The 23,748-nt window shown below is 44.1% G+C and overlaps 1 protein-coding gene across 2 annotated transcripts; it reads left to right on the top strand.

Moving 5' to 3' along the window:
* Nucleotides 1-11: 11 nt before the first annotated feature.
* PMS2 (PMS1 homolog 2, mismatch repair system component) lies at nucleotides 12-23,507 on the top strand. Of its 2 annotated transcripts, none has more exons than XM_070780208.1 (16): nucleotides 12-209; nucleotides 2,307-2,446; nucleotides 3,155-3,241; nucleotides 3,426-3,528; nucleotides 4,737-4,920; nucleotides 7,392-7,559; nucleotides 8,278-8,375; nucleotides 9,666-9,765; nucleotides 11,218-11,302; nucleotides 13,689-13,844; nucleotides 14,803-15,670; nucleotides 17,344-17,511; nucleotides 20,015-20,115; nucleotides 20,324-20,493; nucleotides 22,448-22,622; nucleotides 23,123-23,507. In XM_070780208.1, exons 1-15 carry the CDS (start codon nucleotides 13-15, stop codon nucleotides 22,589-22,591), a joined length of 2,769 nt encoding a protein of 922 aa, XP_070636309.1. In that variant the 5' UTR covers nucleotide 12; the 3' UTR covers nucleotides 22,592-22,622; nucleotides 23,123-23,507. The 2 variants fall into 2 exon arrangements, with proteins under 2 accessions (XP_070636309.1, XP_019843121.2); XM_019987562.2 differs by having other exon boundaries at nucleotides 22,448-22,631.
* The last annotated feature ends 241 nt before the right edge of the window (nucleotides 23,508-23,748 follow it).

Raw genomic sequence — 23,748 nt, 5'->3', positions numbered from 1 at the left:
TCTCTCGACGTCATGGACTCGACCTTTGACACCACCAATCAGCGAGAAGAAGCTGTGGGAAGCGTTCGCGGCCTTATCCGGAAGTGGGCAGGGCACTGTGTGGGAAGCAGCCAATGGGCGGCCGGGCGCCCACGGGAGCTGCGGCGCGAACAGCTCCGAGTCCCGCCTCAGGCTCTGTCTGCATCCATGGAGCGAGCTGACGGGCCGAGGTGAGCCGAGCTTGCAGCGTTCTCTTGCGGTCGCCCTGGCTAAGGCCCACGGCGTTCCAGGCGTCTGGAACGGAAGGGAAAGTGACCACGGCGCAGACCGAGCCGGCAAGGAGACCCCGGAGCGGGCTCCTCAGTGCGCCCCACACCCGCCGCCCTGTGGGTTCACTTTGAGGTCGGGGTCCGTGGGGAATTCGGCCCCCTGTCCGGACGCTGCCACTCATCCTCGGACCTGAACAGGGAGCTTGAAATCCCAGTAGACGGAATTCTTTTCCTTGTTACCTGGTTGCGCGGGCTCTCTTTTTAAATTGAGGGTTGTTTTAGGAGTGGCTTAAGACACATGCAAATTTGCATAGCTGCACAGTTTTAAAGGACGCAGTGCTTCTGTGTGTCCTTGAGTACACGGTTACCCGCTGAGACACCGAATTCGGGGTTAGCAGATCTTCGGGTAGCATTGCTGCACAGTTGTCAGATTCGTGATCCCAAATTTTCTGTGTTTGTTTAAATGTTGTATCTCCACCAAATGTCAAAGCTGGGCCAGGATGTCCTGCCAAATCAACTAATTTTTAGAGGTACTTTTTTCCGTTTTATGTGGTCTCGTCTGCAGTTTTTACATTTAAGACAAACGAGTAGAATTTTTTGCAAGGTAAAATGAAGAGGAAGGATTTTTTTTTTTTTTTTTTTTTTGAACAAGGGTTTACCGAGGATATGGGCTTCCCTGATGGCTCAGTTGCTAAAGAAGCTGCCTGCAATGCAGGAGACCCGGGTTTGATTCCTGGGTCCTGGAGATCCCCCCTGGAGAAGGGATAGACTACCCACTCCAGTATTCTTGGGCGTCCTTGGTGGGTCAGCGGTTAAAGAATCCGCCCGCAGTGCGGGAGACCTGGGTTCGATTCCTGTGTCAGGAAGATCCCCTGGAGAAGGGAAAGGTGTACCTCCAGTATTCTGGCTTGGAGAATTCCATGGACTGTGTAGTCCATGGGGTTGCAAAGAGTTGGACACAACTGAGTGACTTTCACTTTCACCGAGGATATACTGTGTCCAGGTGACAAGTAGTGGTAAAAAAAAAAATCTGCCTGCCAGTGTAGGAGGCCTAAGAGATGTGGGTTTGATCCCTGGGTGAGGAGGATCCCCTGTGGGAGGAAATGGCAACCCAATATTTGTGCCTGGGTAATTCCTGGAGAGAGGAGCCTAGAGTGCTTCAGCCCATGGGGTCTCAAAGAGTGAAACATGACAGTACACACCAGACAGTGCGGTGCTAGTGAGTTCTTGAAAAAGGAAAATTATTTGACCAGTTTTGTGGTAACTCTGGTGGTATCATGGAGGATTAATTTAAGTAGAGAGAAAACAGAGACAAACCCTTTGGAAAATTCTGAAAGGAGGTACAGTCAGGACTTTGAGGGCCTTTGTGGAGACAGAAGCTGGCAGCCTGGATTCAGAGTGGGGATTTTTTGGGGGTGGGGGCTCCCTTTGGTCTTCATTGTGGCAGACAGGATCTTTTGTTGAGCATACAGACTCTCTAGTTATAGCTCTCAGGCTTAGGTGCTCTTTGGGATGTGGGATCTTAGTTCCCCAACCAGGAATTGAACCTATGTCCCCTATTGCAAGGTGGATACTTAACTGCTGGACCACCAGGGAAGCCCCTGGAGTGGGTATTTGAAGGCAATGATAGGAAATCCAACTGGTACCTGATTTCTGAGATGGTTTTGATTTTGACATGAACACTGCATTTCCCAGCAAACTTTTGATTTTTCAAATTGTGGGGAAATGTTACTTTCAGTTTTCAAGAAAGAAGGTCCTATTGTAAGTGTTTATTGACCCATAGCTTGAGTGGGACGTGTGTCTCCCCCATGTAGATCCCAGTATAATTAGATTTTAAATATCTATTTTACTTGACGTATCCATTCAGAAGATTTTTGACAGGTTTAAGGATTGTAGACCAACATTTATATTTATGAACATAATTATTGGATATATTAATGTAATGGATGGATTAGACCTGTTAACTGTTAACAGAGATGAATTGTTTCCCACAGTTCAAACCAGGATGAAAATACATAATTGCCTACTTGCTTTGTCTCTTGTAACTGGTTTCTTTAGTTCAGAACTTGCTAAGGCCATCAAACCTATCGATCGGAAGTCAGTCCATCAGATTTGCTCTGGGCAAGTGGTACTTGGTCTAAGCACTGCTGTGAAGGAGTTGGTAGAAAATAGTGTGGATGCCGGCGCAACTAGTATTGGTAAGTTTGGCAGAGTTTTAAACCACAAGAAATAATCAGGTTATGCTGTTTTATTCAAGAAACAGTAAGATGATCATTGATATGCTGTGAAGTTATTATTTAAGCTTAAAAAATAAGATTGTAGCAAGACAATCACTGACATGCTGAGAAATTGTTATTTTTTTAAACCTAAATTTAGCACCTATTATGTGCCTAGTACTTGGCTAGGTAGTAATCATAATAATAGCAGTTAACTTTTATTGTGTTCTTACTATGTGCCAGGCAGGCATTGTGCTAAGAACTGTGTAGGTAACATTTAGTCTGCAGAGTAATCGTATGAGATTGGGAGTAACTATTGCAATAATTATCTCCATTTTACAAAAGAGGAAATTGAGGCACAAGGAATTTGCCTTTTTTGAGCTTTAGCTAGTAAATGTGACCCCTGGGAGTCTGATTCCAGAACCTGTTCTCTTGAAGGCTGTGTTAAAATTATCGTCTTGAAGGAAAGAGAAAAGAAAAAAAAAAAAAAAAAACACGAAACTACTTTATCTGGGCTAGTAAATAGGCAAGAGGGACTTTAAAGAATAAAATACACAAGATGACAGTAGTGTATTTAAATAAATATGGTTAGGACTCAAAGTTGCATTTTGTAAGTTATAACTATTGTCTTTCACTCTAAAGTCTTTTCATGTCGATCAATTTAAGAAGTCAGTACTTTAACCTTTTTAGATCTCAGGCTTAAAGACTATGGAGTGGAGCTCATCGAAGTTTCAGACAACGGATGTGGGGTAGAAGAAGAAAATTTTGAAGGCTTAAGTAAGTGGTAGTTTGCTAATCCTATTTTAAAATATTTGGGCCCAATATTTGAGAACTTGGGGTAACACTGTCTTAGGAAACACACAAGCAGCTTTTAAAACCAGTCACTTGGGTGGGTACCCTGTGTGTTCATGGCTCTGTCATTTGCGATATCTTGGACTTAGACTCTTCACCTCTCTCTCAGCTCTGAAACATCACACTTCGAAGATTCAGGAGTTTGCAGACCTCACTCAGGTTGAAACTTTTGGCTTTCGAGGGGAAGCTCTGAGCTCACTCTGTGCACTGAGGTGATGCAATGTTTTTATCCTCTAACTTTACCCCTTCTAAAAATCTCTCTGAAAATTGAGAAGTCTGATTAGAATAATTTTTTTTACACTTTTCCATATGAATATTCTCAACTTCTAGCTTCTCTGTTCTGTTTTATTGTACTGTCAACCTACGTGGTAATATTTATGAAATGTAAGCAATGAATGAATGAAATGAAGCAAATAGTATATAATATTATAAAACAATTGTTATCCTTATTAAAGCAGAAACTTCTCAATTTAAAAGTAACATAGCTAGGCTTCCCTGATAGCTCAGTTGGTAAAGAATCTCACCTGCAATGCAGGAGACCCCGGTTCAATTCCTGGGTGGGGAAGATCCGCTGGAGAAGGGGTAGGCTACCCACTCCAGTACTCTTGGGCTTCCCTTTTGGCTCAGCTGGTAAAGAATCCTCCTGCAATGCAGGAGACCAGGGATCGATCCCTGGGTTGGGAAGATCCCCTGGAGAAGGGATAGGCTACCCACTCCAGTATTCTGGCCTGGAGAATTCCACGGACTGTATAGTCCATGGGGTCGCAAAGAGTCGGACACGACTGAGCGACTGTCACATAGGGACTTCCTTGGTGGTCCAGTGGTTGGGACTGGGTTCCATTCCTGGTCAGGGAACTAGATCTCACATCACTCAACTAAATATCCCACCTGCTGCAATGAAAGATCAAAGATCCCGAATGCTGCAACTGTGACCTGGTGATGCCAAATAAATAAATTAATTAATTTTTAAAAAAGTAACATATAGATAAATATAGATGCCATGTACTATTGATTTTAACTTATTTTGATGTTGAGGAAAAAATGTGCTAAACACTTATTTAACTGCACAACATCTTCTAAGATTTTGTTAGAGTGGTAATATGATAGCTAAACAGAGAAATAAATCTCTATTGTTGAATTCAAACGTTTTAAGATCTTTTATTTTGCAGTTTAACCAAAGCAAGTTATCAAGGCTTTTATCAAAATGAAATAGTTACAGAACTCTCTCACTATCTACTGGGGCCCAAGCTTTAGATTTTATGACAATTCCTCACCCCTTTAATCTCTCTTGATGATCTCAGAAGGATCAGCATCTTTTTAGGAGAATTTTGAGAGAACGGAAGTGAGAAAACGAGCACGTGACATCTAGCACCTGGGCGTCTTTAGCTGACCGTGCTGTGCTGGCTTTTGTTTTTTACAGCGATGTGACTATTTCTACCTGCCACACGTCTGTGAAGGTTGGGACTCGATTAGTGTTTGATCACAATGGAAAAATTCTCCAGAAAACCCCCTACCCACGACCCAGGGGGACGACGGTCAGCGTGCAGCAGCTATTTTATACGCTTCCTGTGCGCCATAAGGAGTTTCAAAGGAATATTAAGAAGGTGCGGTAAGGGACCTCCCTGGTGGTCCAGGGGCTGGGTTGCCATGCCCCCAGTGCCTGGGGGGTGGGAGCGCCCAGGCTTGACCCTGCTCAGGGAGCTAGATCCCACATGCTGCAGCTAAGAGATCACACACTGCAGCTGAAAGAGCCTGCATGCCACATTGAAGATCCCGCATGCTGTAACTAAGACCCAGAGCAGCAAAAAAAAAAAAGTACGATAAATCTAGAATCCTGACTTGCGAGAGTCTGGAGAGTGTGGTGACCAGACGTAGTTCAAGATCAATCAGGTTGGTTTGCATGACTGTTCATTCTCTTCCTTTAATTTTTTAATATTTGGAGAGGTGCTTAGCTCATCTCTTCGCCTAAAAGACCCAACGTTCGGATGATTTATCCTTTTCTTTTCTTAAAAAGAATCATCAGATTGTGTTTAGAAGGTTTTCTAGTATGGGAAATGAGTCTTTTAAGACGATTTTTTGATCCTCTCTGTATTTTTCAAGAAGGTAATTTTTCTTGGTTCCCTGAAAAGTGAATCAGTGTAACTTTTATGAATTGGAATGAAAATGAAATAGCTGCATATTATATAATTGTTGTGTTTAAAAAGCAGTTAGAAATTGTCTATATATGTATATATGTGTGTATGTAAATATGTATATATGTAATCACATGTATGTAAGTTGTTGTTTACTTGCTAAGTTGTATCTGACTCTTTGGTGACCCCATGGACTGTAGCCTGCCAGGCTTCTCTGTCCATGGAATTTTCCAGGCAAGAATACTGGAGTGGGTTGCCATTTCCTTTTCCATGGATGTATATATATATATATATATATATATATATATATATATATATATATGTATAGTATGGACGGAGGAGCCTGGTAGGCTGCAGTCTGTGAGGTCGCTGAGTTGGGCACGACTGAGTGACTTCACTTTCACTTTTCACTTTCATGCACTGGAGAAGGAAATGGCAACCCACTCCAGTGTTCTTGCCTGGAGAATCTCAGGGACGGGGGAGCCTGGTGGGCTGCCGTCTATGGGGTCACACAGAGTTGGACACGACTGAAGCGACTTAGCAGCAGCAGTAGCAGTCATGTATATATGATTGCAGTTTTGTAAAAACAAAGCAACTGGCCTAAATCAGCATAGAAAAAAGGACTGGGAGAGTAGATGCATGAATGCTACCAGTGGTTTTTCTTGGATCTACTCTCACTTTTGCTATCTTCCCTGAGCCTTTCTCTTTTGTATCTATGTTTTTTATAATCCAAAAAATTACTTAAACATATGCTGCTTAGAACTTTCTTTACCTCTAAAGCAATTTGTGCTAGTTAAAAACTTTATAAAGTTTTGCAAAGTATAGAAAAACTTTAAAAATGTTTTTTTTAATTAAAAAATTAAACATTTTTTGTACAGAGAAAACTTTTATTATTATTTTGTATTGTAAGGTAAACACATCTGTGCCTCAAAAACATAGGCACAAGAGAACTTGTACTTGCCAGAGACGACCATGGTTAATAGCTTGGTTTGTCTTTCCAGTCTCCTAGTTTCATGTATTCATAAACCCTTAGAAAAGTTTTCAAGATAAATATTAATATTAGGAAATCAAGTGATACAGAATATGAAACATTTAAATCACATGGAATTGTGTGTGGCAGAAAGTTGGTGCTGTTTCTGCTTGTCTCCCAGACTTTGCTTTGTATTCCTTAGACTTTAAATGCATATGTGTATATACAATCTTTCTACATATGTTTTTCTTTTTTTTTTTTTTTAACAATTAGGATCATATTATATACACTGTTCAATACCTTGACTTTTTATATAGTATATTGTAGATATCTTTTTTGACCGACTGGTACTATATTATTCTATATCATGGTACCATTGTATGGATATACTGTAATTAATTAGCCCCTGCTTAGGTTTTTTTTTAATTTCTTACAACTACAGATTGTCTCAGTAAACATTTTCATAATACATTTTTGATTGTTTATGCCACTGTTTTTTTAGCAAGGATAGATTTCCAGAGGGGGGATCCCAACATCAAAGGGAACGTACATCTCAATTTTTATAGCAGAAAACTTGGACATTTTGGAAAGGAGCTAAGTGTCGTTAAGAACCTTATCCTCTGGAGAAGGCAACCCAATCTAGTATTCTTACCTGGGAAATCCCACGGACAGAAGAGCCTGGCAGGCTCCGGCCCACAGGGTCACAAAAAGTCAGATACGACTTAGTGACTTAACAGCAACAACAGGAGTACCCGTAAGAGTATTACTTCATTGGCTGGCACTGCACACACATACACAAAAGAACCTTACCTCTGATTTCTCTTGGATACCGTGTTGGGAGATTCAACTCATGGATTGTTTTGTCTTATTGGAAGGTGATATGAGAACCTTGAGTTGGCTGTGTAACTTGAATCATACGATTCTTGTAAAACTGAAGTAACCTTGAGTCCTTGGGTTTGTGTGTTTTCAACAGGAGTTCGCCAAGATGGTTCAGGTGTTACAGGCATACTGCATCATTTCAGCGGGCGTCCGTATAAGTTGCACCAATCAGGTCGGGCAGGGCAAGCGGCAGCCTGTGGTGTGCACCAGCGGAAGCTCCAGCCTGAAGGAAAACATCGGATTGGTGTTTGGGCAGAAGCAGGTAGCGGTGACTGATTGTATAAAACTGTTTTCTCCCTCTTGTGATTATGGCAAGTTTCTTTTGTTCCTTTTCAATAGAATAGAGCATTGGAAAAGACCCCGATGCTGGGAACATTTGAAGGCAAGAGGAGAAGGGGGTGGCAGAGGATGAGATGGTTAGATAGCATCACTGACTCAAGGGACACGAATTTGAGCAAACTCCGGGAGATAGTGAAGGACAGGAGAACCTGGTGTGCTGCTGTCCATGGGGTCGACATATAATTTTTTTAATATTTATTTGACTGTGTCAGGTCTCTGCGGCATGTGGGGTCTCCCTTCTGTGGCCCACGGACTCTCCAGTTGTAGCGTTCTGGCTCAGAAGTTGTGGCTCGAGTGCTTAGTTGCTCTGAGGCGGGTGGGATACTAGTTCCCTGACCAGGGCTCGATTTCACTTCCCCTGCATTGCAGGGCAGATTCTTATCCCCTCCACCACCAGAGAAGTCCTTGTGGGCGATGTATTGATAATGGATAAGTAGGAGCCCCAAGTGTTGCGCTTCGCTAATAAATCAAAATTACTCTAAAACTGCAGAAAGCCACTGTTGATATTCTTTGTTCTCTTAATACGGATAGCCTGACTATGAAGGAAAACACAGAACTCTCGTTATAGCTTCCTTTCTGAAGTTTGGAAGTTGAAGTTCTCACTTGGTCATGAAATCACCATGAACCTTGACTTCTTTCAGTTGCAAAGCCTCATCCCCTTTGTGCAGCTGCCCCCTAGTGACTCCATCTGCGAAGAATATGGGCTGAGCTGTTCCCAGGCTCTGCACAACCTGTTTTGGTAAGTAGATTGCTGCCCAGAAAATTACCATCAGTTTTTTTTTTTTTTTGAGAATTTTTTTTTCCTTGGTTTTGTTTTTAAAGATCATGCTTTTAAAGTTTATAGTTCCTTATGTCCATCGTAAAACTGTAGGCAGTATGATTGCTGAGGAAGCAGGTTTATATGAAGGAGTCAGGTACTAAATGCAAACCGTGTTCTGGGTAACTGGTACGTTTTAGGGGGTTTCCTACTGAGTTAGCCCTTCTGGAGAGGCTCTGTCTAGTGAACGAGTGGGATAACTCTTAAATTATGTATAATGTTTCATTTTATTGGGATCTGGCAGAGAGGGGTGGAGGCTGAGTTTATTGTCCCTGGTGCCTTACTCAGAGTCCAGTCCAGCATCATCATCCTCATTTTGTAAATAATGATTTACCCACTTGGCTGTACTAGGGTCTTGGTTGCAGCGTGCAGGATCTTTAACTGTGGTATGCAGGCGCCTTCATTTATTTATTCTTAGTTGCAGCATGCCAACTCTTAGCTGTGGCACGTGGGATCTAATTCCCCAACCAGGGATTGAGCCCAGGCCTCTTGCAGTGGTCCACTGGCTGAGACCCCGCACTCTGGATCTTAGGGAAGTCCCCCAGCACCATTACGTTTAGCGTAAGAAAAATACAGACACTTCTCCATAAACAGGGTTGGTCTTGTGACAGCCCATATTGTTTACCATCCGTCCACTTGCCTTTGGCTTATGCCTGAAATTAAAGATGAAGATTCACCTTTTTATGTTACAGTATCAGTCTTACAGAAACTCGGATATCCGGGGGTAGATCTCAGGTGAAATAAGCCCATAACCAGTGCGTTAGTTGATAGAAGTTTGCTGACTGAGAACAGGTTTTAAAAGGAAGGAGAATGTGGGCAAAGAGCCTGGATTCAGGTCCCTGGGCTCTGTGGACAGCTCGCTGGGCACTGCACGAAGGTTCTAGAATGTGAGTGTGGGGTGAGACCCGCTCCTTATGTGGAGGCCGAGGACTTAATAGGGAAAGTGAGAGCCGAAATGAATCGGTTTTGAAACCACTGAGTTACCCGTGGTGGATTTGTCAATAATGGGATCTTGGGACATTCCAGAGGGTCTGTGTTCCTTTAATGATTCACCAGAATGGAGCACAGACACACATTACCTGAAATGTTAATACCTGTCAGCTTGTCCCCGGGGATTATGTTTTTATTCTTCACTTTGAGAAGGTGCTGAGTGGTATGTGTCTGATCCTTTCCACTCTGGAGTCCTGCCCTAATGGCATTAACATTGAACAGCATCTCAGGTTTTGTTTCGCACTGTGCTCACGGCGTGGGAAGAAGTTCAACGGACAGACAGTTTTTCTTTATCAATCGGCGGCCTTGTGACCCATCAAAGGTATTTCAAAATTCGGGGAGATTAGTTTTTTCTTTTAGCCTTCACTTTTAATTTTATTTTTTATTAAATAACATTTTCTGACACAGGCAATTTACGTGGAACTTGAAACTCTGACTCAAAAACATGAGTAAATTATCTTTTTTTTCATTCTTTTAATCAATTTTATTCTAAAAGCATGTTTTTATGCAAATATATTATTTAAACCGACAATGCTATATTATTGTCATTTAAAAAATATTTTTAGAATGTCTCGCTTTCTTTTTAAAAAGATTTTTATTTTCCATTGGAGTGTAGTTGATTTGCAGTGTTGCATTTCAGGTGTACAGCAGAGTGGCTCAATTATACACATAGCATATATCTATTCTTTTTCAAAATCTATTCCCATTTAGATTATTACAGAATATTGAGTAGAATTCCCTGTGCTCTATAGTAGGTCCTTGTTGGTTATGTATAAATTATATTTTTTTAGACCTTTGAAAATGAGTACCAGACAGTGGTTTCAATTATACATCTGTGTGTGTGCATACATATGGACATATATTAATAACCAATATACTTATTATAATAAAAATTATCACTGTTAGAAGACAGTAAGCATTTTAAAAATTGACTGTTATCTAGACTCTTTGGTGTAGAATGACACATGTGCACCTGCCTCTATTTTCTCTGTTTTATCCATTTGCCAGGAAAATAAGGCCCAGATTACTTCTGCTTCAAACTAAAACTGATCATCTGGATATGATTATAGCATTTGTTAATGGTCAGGTTTGATTTTACATCTTCAGCAACATTATCCCTCAGTCATAATTTCTGTTTTCCAGTGATTGTTCACAATCACTTCTTGGTTTGTTTTTGCTGTGCTGCATGGCTGCTGGGGTCTCAGCTCCTCAACCAGGGACTGAACCTACACGCTCAGCAATGAAAGTGTGGTCTTAACCACCAGGCGGAGAATTCCTCTAGCTTACTTCCATCAACCAGATATGATTCAGCTTCTAAATTTTTAAACTGTGTTATAATGGGTGGGATTTTATGGCTTATCTGTAATGCCATTTGATAGTCTCATTATAAAGTCATATAAATATACTTTTATGTACATGCATAAAATGTATTTTATGAACATTTAAACTATCACATTTTACTGACATCTCTTCAAGAGCATCTTCATATTGGAAAAAGATTCAGTTTTATGAATCTGTGCTTAAAAATACCCCTTGGAGGGGCAAGAGGAAACCTTTTTGAGGTGATTGGTATCTTCATTAGCTTGATTGTGGGGATGGGTTCACAGGTGTATGTATATGTCAGACTTAGCAAGTTGTACACTTTAAGCTCAATTTGTTTTAGGCCAGCTCTACCTCAAGAAAGCTGTTAAAAACGTATCCTTTTATAGAGTGTTGTTAAAACATAGGGGAAAGAAATATTTTATTCTTTTCTAATCTTTGATTCTTTGTGTAGGTTTCCAGACTTGTGAATGAGGTCTATCACATGTATAATCGGCATCAGTACCCATTTGTTGTTCTTAATGTTTCTGTTGATTCCGGTAAGTTCTGCTGAGGTTTCAGTAAGATTGGTGACTTACTCCTGAAGGAATAAAATGAAATTATAAAGCTCAGATATGACTGGAAATTTTTATAGAACAGTTGATGGCTATATACATCTTTATAAACTAAAAAATTTTTTAAATTAAAAAAGTATTTTATTTTAGACTTTTTTTTTTTTATATAGGCTTTCCTGCTTTCTACTTGGAACTTTGTTGATTGTGTTATTAGGAAGATGTGACTTTTTCATGTCAGCCAAGGGAGAAAGTCAACTAAATGTTTTCCCTGATTTTGAAAATAATTCATTTCATCTAGGTATTTTTCTTCTGATAGCTGTTATTATGATTTATTGTTACCCAGTGTTTTTTCTAGATGCTTAGAAATATATATGTGCACACCTTAAAAATATATATACCTCAATATGCCAGCAAATTTGGAAAATTCAGCAGTGGCCACAGGACTGGAAAAGGTCAGTTTTCATTCCAATCCCAAAGAAAGGCAATGCCAAAGAATGCTCAAACTACCGCACAGTTGGACTCATCTCACACGCTAGTAAAGTAATGCTCAAAATTCTCCAAGCCAGGCTTCAGCAATATGTGACTCTTGAACTTCCAGATGTTCAAGCTGGTTTTAGAAGAGGCAGAGGAACCAGAGATCAAATTGCCAACATCTGTTGGATCATGGAAAAAGCAAGAGAGTTCCAGAAAAACATCTATTTCTGCTTTATTGACTATGCCAAAGCCTTTGACTGTGTGGATCACAATAAACTGTGGAAAATTCTGAAAGAGATGGGAATACCAGACCACCTGACCTGCTTCTTGAGGAAAATTCTGAAAGAGATGGGAATACCAGACCACCTGACCTGCCTCTTGAGAAACCTATATGCAGGTCAGGAAGCAACAGTTAAAACTGGACATGGAACAACAGACTGGTTCCAAATAGGAAAAGGAGTACATCAAGGCTGTATATTGTACCCTGCTTATTTAACTTCTGTGCAAATTACATCATGAGAAACACTGGGCTGGAAGAAACACAAGCTGGAATCAAGATTGCGGGGAGAAATATCAATAACCTCAGATATGCAGATGACACCACCCTTATGGCAGAAAGTGAAGAGGAACTAAAAAGCCTCTTGATGAAAGTGAGAGGAGAGTGAAAAAGTTGGCTTAAAGCTCAACATTCAGAAAACGAAAATCATGGCATCTGGTTCCATCACTTCATGGGAAATAGATGGGGAAACAGTGGAAGCAGTGTCAGACTTTATTTTTTGGGGCTCCAGAATCACTGCAGATGGTGATTGCAGCCATGAAATTAAAAGACACTTACTCCTTGGAAGAAAAGTTATGACCAACCTAGATAGCATATTGAAAAGCAGAGACATTACTTTGCCAACAAAGGTCCATCTAGTCAAGGCTATGGTTTTTCCTGTGGTCATGTATGGATGTGAGAGTTGGACTGTGGAGAAAGCTGAGTGCCGAAGAATTGATGCTTTTGAACTGTGGTTTTGGAAAAGACTCTTGAGAGTCCCTTGGACTGCAAGGAGATCCAACCAGTCCATTCTGAAGATCAGCCCTGGGATTTCTTAGGAGGGGATGATGCTGAAGCTGAAACTCCAGTACTTTGGCCACCTGATGCGAAGAGTTGACTCATTGGAAAAGACTCTGATGCTGGGAGGGATTAGGGGCAGGAGGAGAAGGGGACGACAGAGAATGAGATGGCTGGATGGCATCACTGACTCGATGGACGTGAGTCTGAGTGAACTCCAGGAGTTGGTGATGGATAGGGAGGCCTGGCGTGCTGCGATTCATGGTGTCGCAAAGTCGGACATGACTGAACGACTGAACTGAACTGAATGGTATAATATATATCTATCCATATTTTTTGGAATGGGAAAATAATTTTGGATAATTTTGTATTGTGCTCTTTAACCTTAGATGTAAACATTTCTTTTCAGAAACATGATTCTAATATTAATAGCTGTATTGTATTTCAGTATGTGGATATATCTTGATTTGTGAACTTTTTATGTTTGTGCTTATTGTAGTTGTTTTCAGCTTTTGGAAATTTAAATTATTTTCTTATAGATAAATCATTATCAATATCTTTGATTGTTTCTTTAAGATAAACTCCTAAAAGTAGAATCACTGGGTCAGTGAATGTGATCCTGTTATACCAGTTTATACATCTATCAACAATGTGCTAGGGATTGTAAGTTTTAAGCAGATTCAGTAGGTGATAAAAATGACATTTTAGTTAGCAATTTTAACCTATTTTTTCATGGGTTTATTTGCTTTTTTTTCTTTTGCAATTTCCCTACTCAAGTGCTTGCCGTAGTTCATCTGTTTGCTTAAGGTGAACTTAATCAGCATGTTTTCTATTTTGCTTTAGCATGTGTCGACATCAATGTTACTCCAGATAAAAGGCAAATTTTACTGCAAGAGGAGAAGCTTTTGTTGGCAGTTTTAAAGACGTCTTTGATAGGAATGTTCGAGAGTGATGTTAACAAACTCCAGGTCAGCCAGCAGCCACTGCTGGATGTGGAAGGTAAGAAAAACACCAGCATGTGTGGCTTCTACAGCTTGCAGTTCTCCTGGTAGTGTCTTCAGTTTTTTTGGAGGTAAAGGTTTTTTTTTTGGCATGAAAGAAAATCTCCCTTTTTAGACAGAGAATATGTGTCACCCTAGAAAGCATGTTGCTGCAGATTTTACGGTAATCTGGGTAAAAAGAGACACAAGCCGCCTCTGTTATCACGCAGGGGTCCGTTCTTACCAAGAGTCACCCCTTTGCTTTCAGTAAACATGCCCTGATTTTGGCAAGTCTTTTGTCCATTTCCAGAGTTCTGAACAAGTTGATTCTGATAATTCTTGCCATTTTTTCCTATTTCTTATGGAGGAGGGAATTTGGGGGGAGGTTCTTTGCTATTTGCCTTCACATCCCCCATGTGTTCATCGCTGAGTGGCACGTTGAGATGAGACTTGTCCTAGAGAGTTTTACAAAGCTGTTTTACCAATGTCCCCACCACCAGCAGTATTTAAGCATCCCATTGGATCCTCAACCTTGTAAGCATTTTTTTTTTAATTTATCTGTTCTGAAGAGTATATAGCCATATCACATTGTGGTTTTAATTCGTGTCTCCTTCCTGGTTCATGTAGCACTGTGTTCATGCCTTGGATCAGCCATACAGAGCTCCTCTGGTGCAAAGTTCATGTTCATGTAAAAATATCCCCTTATTCCATTTCTGCATGGGCTTCCCTGGTGGTTCAGCATTAAAGAATCCGCCTGGCCATGCAGGAGACAGTTCAGTGCCTAGGTTGGGAAGATCCCCTGGAGGAGGGCATGGCAACCCACTCTAGTATTCTTGCCTGGAGAATCCCATGGACAGAAGAGCTATGGGATTCAGTCCATGGGGTTGCAAAAGAGTCGGACACAACTTAGTGACTAAGCAACAATAATTCCATTTCTGCACAGCCTCTGATGCCCTTCTCTGTTCGCATCTACTTAGGTCACTTAATAAAGAGGCCTTCGGCAGAGATGGAGAAGCCTGAGCCAGAAAAGAAGGATGATCCTGCCCCGTTAAGGACTCGTGGAGAAGAGAAAAGAGTAGTGACCATTTCCAGGCTGAGAGAAACCTTTTCCCTTCGTCACTCGACTGAGAACAAGTCCCGGGGTCCGAAGGCCACTGATCCGAGGCGGGTTTCTCCGAAGCAGAAAAGCAGTGCCCAGTTTCCTAGAGCTTTGGGGCCCCCCTGCTCCCAGAAGCACATTTCTGAACCTGGGGAGGAAGGGAGGACTTCTGCTCAGGGGCCCCACGACTTGATGAGCAGAGTGGAGATGGAGGAGGACTCGGGGCACGGCAGCGCATCTGCCGGCTCCGAGGAGGCATCCAGCACCCCCGAGACAAGCAGTCACCCCAGCACTGACCGGGTGGCAAGCTCCCCCGAAGACAAATTTTCCCAAGAAAATATGGAGTCTCGGGAAAAGTTACCTGAAACTGACCATCGTCTTTCAGGCACAAAGTGCCATTTAAACCAAGAAGAAAGCAGCTCCACATCTGGAGTCTTGCCGCAGCCCACAAAGCTCTCATCCCCAAATGCAAAGCGTTTTACAAAAGAAGGGATTCCTTTAAATCCCAATGTCCTTGCAGAGTCGGTGAAAGCCCAGAGTGCGTCAGCTACAGTGGACGTAGCTGTGAAAATTAACAAGAAAATAGTGCCCCTTGATTTTTCCATGAGTTCTTTAGCCAAACGAATAAAGCAGTTGTGTCAGCAAGAACAGCAACAAGAAAGTCAACAGAATTATAGGAAGTTTCGGGCAAAGATTTGCCCTGGAGAAAATCAAGCAGCAGAAGACGAACTAAGAAAAGAGATCAGGTAACAATTTTCTTTAAAGAACTCTTACCATGCAGCTCTGCAACCTGAAACCTTGCAAGAATTTTTTCCCTTATATTTCATACAGATCTGGTCCAAATCAAAGCATTCTTGACCCCAATTTCATTCCTCTTCCTAGAGGTTTTCAGCCCATGGTGACTTCTCCCTGCATTGAATTCAGGGCACTTTTGGGGAACATTATTGCTATTTTCCATCGTTCCATTTAATGTGTATGAGGGAGAATTACCAAAGCTATGATTTCAAGAAGATGGTATCAGATAAGGTTAAGTAAAAAAGGCAGTTTAAAGTAAAATATCCGTAATATAGATAATAAAAAACACTAGTCATTGCTACTTTCTTGACAATAATCATGTCTAACATTGTGATTCTTAAAAAATGAGGAGTTCTCTTGAAATATTTAGTTTTAAAAAGACAGTTATTTATTTTTGGCTGTGCTGGGTCTCCGTTGCGCTGTGGACTTTGTCTCGTGGCGAGCAGGGGCTGCTCTCGTTGGAGTCCGCGGGCTTCTCTCTGCAGTGGCCTCTCATCGCAGAGCATGGGCTCTGGGGCGAGCAGGGTTCAGTAGTTGCAGCTCCCGGGCCCTGGAGCACAGACTCAGTTGCGCTGAGGTACATGTGATCTTCCCGGATCAGGGATCAAACCTGTGTCTCCTGTATTGCCAGGAGGATTCTTCACCACTGAGCCACCAGGGAAGGCCAAAATATTTAACTTGTACTTTTCTTACCATTTATTTTAAAAATATTTGGACAGAGAAAATTCTAGGGACAGAGGAGCCTGGCCGGCTACAGTTCATGGAGTCGCAAGGATTCAGACACGACTGAGCACACACCAAGCCGTAAAGCTTTGTTTCTTGAACCCGGATGCTAGGTTCTAGTTCTGGTTTATGCTGGGAGGTACACCTGCCAAAGACGTGAGAAGACCAGGGTCTTCAGGCTGGCACAGGTTTTTCCTGTGGGGAATCTGCCTGGGGAACCAGAGCAGACTCAGACGGTTCCTGAAAGAGCAGTTAGATCCAAGGAGTTGGTATTTGTGCAAATTATATCAGTTTGTTGCCTCTTGGCTCCAAATCCCCCATTAGGCCTGCTTTTGTGGTCCTGATTCGTGTTCTGTCGCAGTCCTGGAGGCTGGACCATATAAGCCTTTCTCTTGGTGCACTGTTCGATGTGATCAGCAGGGGGCGGTGGAGGGACTCTGCAAGACCAAGTGGGAGCAGCGGCTTCCCCCCTTGCTTTCTGTCATGCCCTGACTTCTTACAATATCTGAGATGCACTGTTAAGTGCTTGGAGTATGAAGAATTGATTCCATTTATTTTAAACAATGTACATGACAAAGGCCTGAAAGCATATGCACCAAATCATCAATAATTTAGTGACTAAGTCACAGGGCAGTTAGGTGAATGCCTGAATAAGTAGTGTTATCTTTAGAAGGTGTGATTATTAGGGACTTTGTGTTTTTGTATTTTTTTTTTTAATCAGAGAAAGAATCTTTTAAAATGTCTTCTAAAATGGGAATTCCCTAGCAGTCCAGGGGTTAGGACTCAGCCCTAGTTTAATCACTGGTGGGAGAACTAAGATCCCACAAGCCGTGGAGTGTGGTGCCCCCCCCCCCAAAAAAAAAAACTAAAAACTTTTCTAATTGATATTTTCTACACACAGCAAAACGATGTTTGCAGAAATGGAAATCATTGGTCAGTTTAACTTGGGGTTTATCATCACCAAGCTGAATGCAGATATCTTCATAGTGGACCAGCATGCCACGGACGAGAAATACAACTTCGAGATGCTTCAGCAGCACACTGTTCTCCAGGGTCAAAGGCTTATAGCGTAAGTGCATCTCAGTGCTCAGAATTCAGTGTCATTCACATCCCAGACTTAGCTTATAGGTGTGTCTTCTGTCTTTATCTCTGGCTTCCCTGGTGGTTACCCAGATTCTCGGTGGTAAAAAATCTGCCTGCCAAGGCAGGAGACTCTGGTTTGATCCCCGGTCTGAGACTATCCCCTGGAGGAGGAAATGGCAGCCCACTCCAGTATTATTGCCTGGAGAACCCCATGGACAGAGGAGCCTGGTGGGCTGCAGTCTGTGGGGGGAGAGGTCATAGAGAGTCAGATACAGCTTGGCAAACAACAGATCTGTATCTATCTGTATTTTTTGGTCCTAAATGTCCTTAAAGCCGATTTCACACTTTCTGCATGTGAGTAGTCATACCTGCCCTTTATGTAGTGCTTATTTTGTGCCAGGCACTGCTGAAAATTTCGCATTTAATCCTCACATCCCTTTGAAATAGTTACTGTGTAGTACCACCGTCTCACGGGGGATAACACTGAAGACGCACACAGAGGTTCAATCACTTGCCCAAGGGCACACAGCTGATGGGTTCTTTAATGATCACAGCTTTTTAGCTATTCAAAAATGCCCATCACTGGTTGGCCAGGAAATCCTTTTGATGAAGGACAGTTTATAGTATGTCTATTTAGAGTATGTGGGTCCCCGGGAGAAGGAAATGGCACCCCACTCCAATATTCTTGCCTGGAAAATCCCATGGACAGAGGGGCCTGGTGGGCTGCAGTCCATGGGGTCGCAAAGCGTCGGGCACGACTGAGCGACTGACACGTCGCTTCACTTCACGTGTTCAGAAGGTCAGTGGTGCCTGTGTGTCTGTCCTCAGCTATGATAGAGCAATTCCAGTAATTAGTCACTGCAGAATTTGGTATTTCTCTCTCTTTAGCCAAATTGAATGTGTTACACTGACCACTTTACAAGGTGGTGTGGTTGTGTAGCATGTAAACCAGAAATCTTTAGTAAGAGTCGTAAGGAGAGGTCATGGGTTTTCATTTGGGAAATTAAACTATGTAATTAACTCAGATCCCAGCAGTAGCAGATACTATCATGAAGATGTTACCGCTGAAACCGTCTCTGGGCTGGAACCCTTATCTAGTTTATCTGCTGAGTACTCTGTTTCCTCTGTCTCCTGCAGAATGGTTTAATTACCGTTATTTTTAGTAGGACTAGTAAAGACAGTGAATGAGCCACTTTAGAATACTGAGTTGCTCCTATCCCTCTCGCAGAGGCCATTTATTTTTTAGCCATTTTGCATAATTACAGTCTCGTTTGTGGCATTTCAAGTTGACCTGGATAATCCCAGGCCACAGTGGGTTCCCGGTGGACCACGCTTCGGGATGAAAGGGTAAAGACCACAGCTGCCTCCTTTCCTCCCAGGCCCTGCCTCGCTCGGCCCTGACGACCTCTCAGCTGTCCTAAGCCCTCCTCTCCTCTTCTCCACGCTTGAGCCACCCTGGCCATCCTTTGTGTTCCCTCCATAGTCCTGATGAATTCCTCCCTGGCCATCAAGCGGAAGGAAGCAGATCTGTGTGTGTGGCTCTGGGAACATCCGTGGTCCATCCTAGGGCGTTTGCACAGACTGTTGCCTAGAGCACTTGTTACCCGCATCACCTGATAACTGCTTCTCACCCCCAGATCTCAGCCCAAAGGTCACTTCCTCAGAGAAGCCCTCCGTGACCACCTCCGCCCCCACTCTCCAGGCCAAGTCTCACGTGCTCTGTGCTCCTAAGTCTCTGAGTGTCTCGTCTTCCTGATTCTCTGTGTAGTTTGTAATTATAGTTTGTTTGCGTGACTTGTCTTTTTTCCCCACTAGACTGTTTGTTCCATGAGAGCAGAGGACGGGTCTGTGTTTGCTCACCTTCACAGCTCCTGTCTTTTAGTGGTTTCTGTAAATCCAGGTGGAGAGATAGGTGGATCGCTGGAAGGGGAGATGGCTGGATGAAGGATGCAGGCAGGAGAAGGAGCAGGATAGTGGAACAGATGCCATTTCCTCTGTTTTCAAACATCTATAATGACCAAAGCCAAGTTTTCAAACTCTCTTTATTATGAGGAGGAAAAATAGCTTTTTTAGGTTATATTGTTATCATTTAAAAAAAAAAGAGTCATTGGGTAGGATGGCAGATTGAGGAAACATAAACTACTTTTGGAGTTAATTCTGACTTCTAAGAAGATCTTTTAAAAAAAAAGGAAAAATGGAAATTAAAAGGAAATGCTTAGGACTTCCCCAGCGGTCCAGTGGTTAGAACTCTGCACTTCCACTGCAGGGGCATGGGGTTCAATCCTCTATTGGGGATCTAAGATCCCACATGCCTTGAGGCGTGGCCAAAAAAAAATAATTTTTTTTAAAAAAGGAAATGGAGTTTTGTGACAGGTGAGGTTCACAGCTGAAAGCATGTTATTCATGTTTGAATAAATCACAGAATTGTTGTTTCAATTTCATTTCTGTCTTAGAGCCTTCAAGATCTCGTTTGGGTCTCTGTTTTTCAGACCTCAGACTCTCAGCCTAACGGCTGTCAATGAAGCGATTCTAATAGAAAATCTGGAAATATTCAGGAAGAATGGCTTTGACTTTGTTATTGATGAACACGGTAAGTTATTACTTAGAAGGTAGGATTGCGTCCTTGTAGAGCTGAGAACGATCTCTGAGGCCCTGCACAGTGTGTTTTTTGGAGATGGACAGGCTTCCCCCCACAGCGCTTTGCATCCACCCTGTCTTTTAGATGTTCCTGACAAGTAGCACCCAAATGAAACGCATTTTTCAAATGATGGCTTTTTCCCCGAATTGTCTTCTTTCAGCACCAGTCACTGAAAGAGCCAAGTTGATTTCCTTGCCAACCAGTAAGAACTGGACCTTTGGACCCCAGGACATAGACGAGCTGCTCTTCATGCTGAGTGACAGCCCTGGGGTCATGTGCCGGCCCTCCCGCGTCCGGCAGATGTTCGCCTCCAGAGCCTGTCGCAAGTCTGTAAGTAAGGAACGCTCGCCTGCAGGGCCCCCAGGGGTCTGCTTCAGGTTGGGAGTCCTCGGTTCAGCCCCGGACAGCCCCGTGAAGTGTGGGCGATGGTCACCCTGGGCCATGTGCCTAGAGGGTCCCGTCGTCCTCAGCCAGCGTAACCTGAGCCCTGCACGGCCGCCCTGACCCACAGTTACTGCATCCCCGAGGCAGCGTCCTCCCAGCACCTCCAGCGATCCTGTGCAGCCCGCCGTGTGTCCCCGTTGTTCGTCTGTGGACCTGAGGGGTGTTAATGATCCTGGTGGAGAAGGAGTAGGTGCTGCCAGTTCTTGACCCTGTGGGAGGTTGTCCAGAGGCCCTGCGGTCAGCGTGCATTTTGCAGGGACCTCCAGGGCGGGCAGTGTGTACTTGCCAGCTGCCACCCCCCAACGCTGGCAGGGCCCTGGTGCTGTCCCCACACAGCGCACAGACTGGGAGCGGTCTCCTCTGCACCCAGGGGCCCATGTCCTGCCCTTGGCTCTAGGCATGCCAGCTTCTATCTGCTTCCCGCCGCAAGCCCTCTGCCTGGATGCCCTGCTCCACATGCCTTCCTCGCCCGCCTGGTGCCTTCCCGCCCTCCCTGAGCACCCAACTGAAGTCGCCTCCCCACGGCACTGCAGAGGACAGACGGGCGAGCTGTTCCGCTGAGGGCAGGCAGGGACGTTTGAGCGGCAGCCTGAGGGAGAGGGGCCTTGAGACATGCAAACACCTGTGGGAAGCGTGTGCCAGGTAGAGGGCGCAGCCAGTGCCAAAGGCCTGAGGCAGGTACTTGCTTCACGGGCTTGTGCAAGAGACCAAGGGTGTCTCTGAGGCTGGAGTCAGGGAGGAAGGGCTGCTTGCTTGCAGATGTGGGTGCAAAGGCCAGCGAGGGCCACGTCACGTGGTACACTCGGTCTTTTATACAGGCTGGGGGGTGGCTGTGGGGTTTTTGGTTTTTTGGTTGAGCTGGGTCTTCATTGCTGTGTGCGAGCTTTCTCTGGTTGCAGAGAGCGGGGGCTCCTCACTGCAGTGGCTTGCCCTGTCGGGGAGCACAGGCTGTCGATGCTCGGGCTTCAGCACTTGCAGCACGCTGGCTCCATGGTTTTGGCTCACTGGCTCTGGGCACACAGGCTTCAGTAGTTGTGGCTCCCAGGCTCTGGAGCACAGGCCCAGTCATGGCGCAGGGACTTAGTGGCTTGTGGCATGTGGGATCTTCCTGGTCCAGGGATCGCACCCATGGCCCCTGCTTTGGCAGACGGACTTCTATCTACTGCGACACGGGGGAAGCTCCTGACAGACTTTTAAGAGGAATCTCTGGCCCTGAGTGGAGGATGGGTTGAAGGGACGACGGGGTTGGGAGAGCAGGGAGATCTGTTAGACCGCTGTGGTCTCCAGGGTGGGAGGCCATTGCGGCGGGGTTGTGGGTGCTGGTGGAACTGGTGTGACTGGTTGGTCCTGGACGGGAGTGGGCCACAGCTCTCTCAAGGATGTGCTACCATGAGGGAGCCACAGAGGGGCTGGATTTCACAAAGGGGCCCGACGGCTGGGGCCCTAGAGGCCAAGGTTCTTCCAGACAGGACTTTGCAGGGAACACAAGACAAAGTCTTGTCCAGCCTCTCTGTAGAGTACACTGCTTCTGAAGAATGGCTGTGCTGTGCTTAGTCGCTCAGTTGTGTCCAACTCTTTGTGATTCCGCTCAGTTGTGTCCAACTCTTTGTGATTCCATCGACTGTATGTAGCCCACCAGGCTCCTCTGCCCATGGGGGATTCTCCAGCAAGAATACTGGAGTGGGTTGCCATGCCCTCCTCCAGGGGATCTTCCCCACCCAGGGATTGAACCCAGGTCTCCCACCTGGCAGGCAGATTCTCTGCTAGGGAAGTCTGAAGTGTGGCTGTTCTAACCCAGACCAGTAAAGCTTTAATTGAAGCCATCATGTCTCACACGCAGGTGATGATTGGAACCCCTCTTAACACAAGCGAGATGAAGAAACTCATCACACACATGGGGGAGATGGACCATCCCTGGAACTGTCCCCACGGAAGGCCCACCATGAGACACATTGCCAACCTGGATGTCATTTCTCAGAGCTGACAGCGCTTTCCGTTTTATAGAGCTGTTGATCGTACTGCAGGTTTTTCTGTTTTGCAAGGCCGGGCTTTAACAAACCGTTTGGGGGGTTTGTTTCTAAATGCAACTGCTACTTCCAAAGGCATCAGATCCATTTAGAAATGATCTTGAGGACTTTTTTGATCCACATGGAGCACTGCTTGCAATACTTTTCTTGTTTTGCTTTTAAATGCGAGCCTGTGCGTGTAAAGAGGCAAGAGTATATTTTACAGAAATAGAGCACTTTAGAAGTCACTGGGACCTCTGCTGTGGCCTGATGTATTTTGGTCTGTAACTTTCAGCCCTTAACGACGATTAAATTCCTAATGGTTTCACTTCATAAAGCTAATGTTACGGTTCTTTGGAGCTAGTCATCCTGAACCCTGCTAAATATTAAATTTAGAAAAGAATCTAGAAACCCAAGGGGGATTCTCTGTCCAGCTGGAAGAAGTTGAGCAGGTGGATCGGGGTCTCTCTATCTGTTTGTTGTTGTAATTTTTGTTTTGTTTTTGGCAGTGTTACGAGCTTTTCGGGGATTAAACCTGGACCACCGCGGTGAAAGCCCAGGATCCTAACCACTGAACTGACAGGGAGCTCCTGGATCTCTCTTTTAAATGTTCCCCGCTGCAGCCAGAATGGCAAAGACTGTTGTGTGTGCTCAGTTGCTCAGTCGTGTCCAACTCTTTGCGACCCCATGGACTGTGGCCTGCCAGGCTCCTCTGTCCAAGAGTACTTGAGTGGGTTGCCATATCCTTCTCTAGGGGATCTTCCCGACCCAGGGATCAAACCCAAGTCTTCTGCATCTCCTGCTTGGCAGGTGGATTCTTTACCACTGAGCCACCTGGGAAGCCCAAAGACTGTTGTAGGCAAGGGGAAATAAAAGATTCTGATTTTTCTGTAACGTTGATGCTGTGATTTGATTTCCTTGGAGTGTGGACTGCAAGACACTCTAGTTACTGACTGTACTGGAGGGAGAATCCCTAGTGTGTTGTCAGTTTTTCATAGAATCTCGTCCTGTTTGAACTCTGCCCGAAATGGAAGTAAGCATGCCCTCTGCAGGGTCCAAATGGCATTTGGTGGACGATATCCAGTGTGGACCTTCCACCCTAACCCTGCTCTCCACCTTTCTGCCCAGTGGGCTT

This window comes from Bos indicus, chromosome 25 (assembly GCF_029378745.1).
Source record: "Bos indicus isolate NIAB-ARS_2022 breed Sahiwal x Tharparkar chromosome 25, NIAB-ARS_B.indTharparkar_mat_pri_1.0, whole genome shotgun sequence".
Lineage (NCBI taxonomy): Eukaryota > Metazoa > Chordata > Mammalia > Artiodactyla > Bovidae > Bos > Bos indicus.
The sequence above is the reverse complement of the archived record's forward strand: the minus strand, read 5'-3'. Positions and strand labels throughout refer to the sequence as shown.

Bases quoted from the DNA above. Each gene is read 5' to 3' on its own strand.
- PMS2 (XM_070780208.1), top strand. From the start codon at position 13: ATGGACTCGACCTTTGACACCACCAATCAGCGAGAAGAAGCTGTGGGA. The intron at 8,376-9,665 runs GTAAGTAGATTG...AACATTGAACAG, and splicing joins GCTCTGCACAACCTGTTTTG to CATCTCAGGTTTTGTTTCGC. The intron at 15,671-17,343 runs GTAACAATTTTC...TTCTACACACAG, and splicing joins GAACTAAGAAAAGAGATCAG to CAAAACGATGTTTGCAGAAA.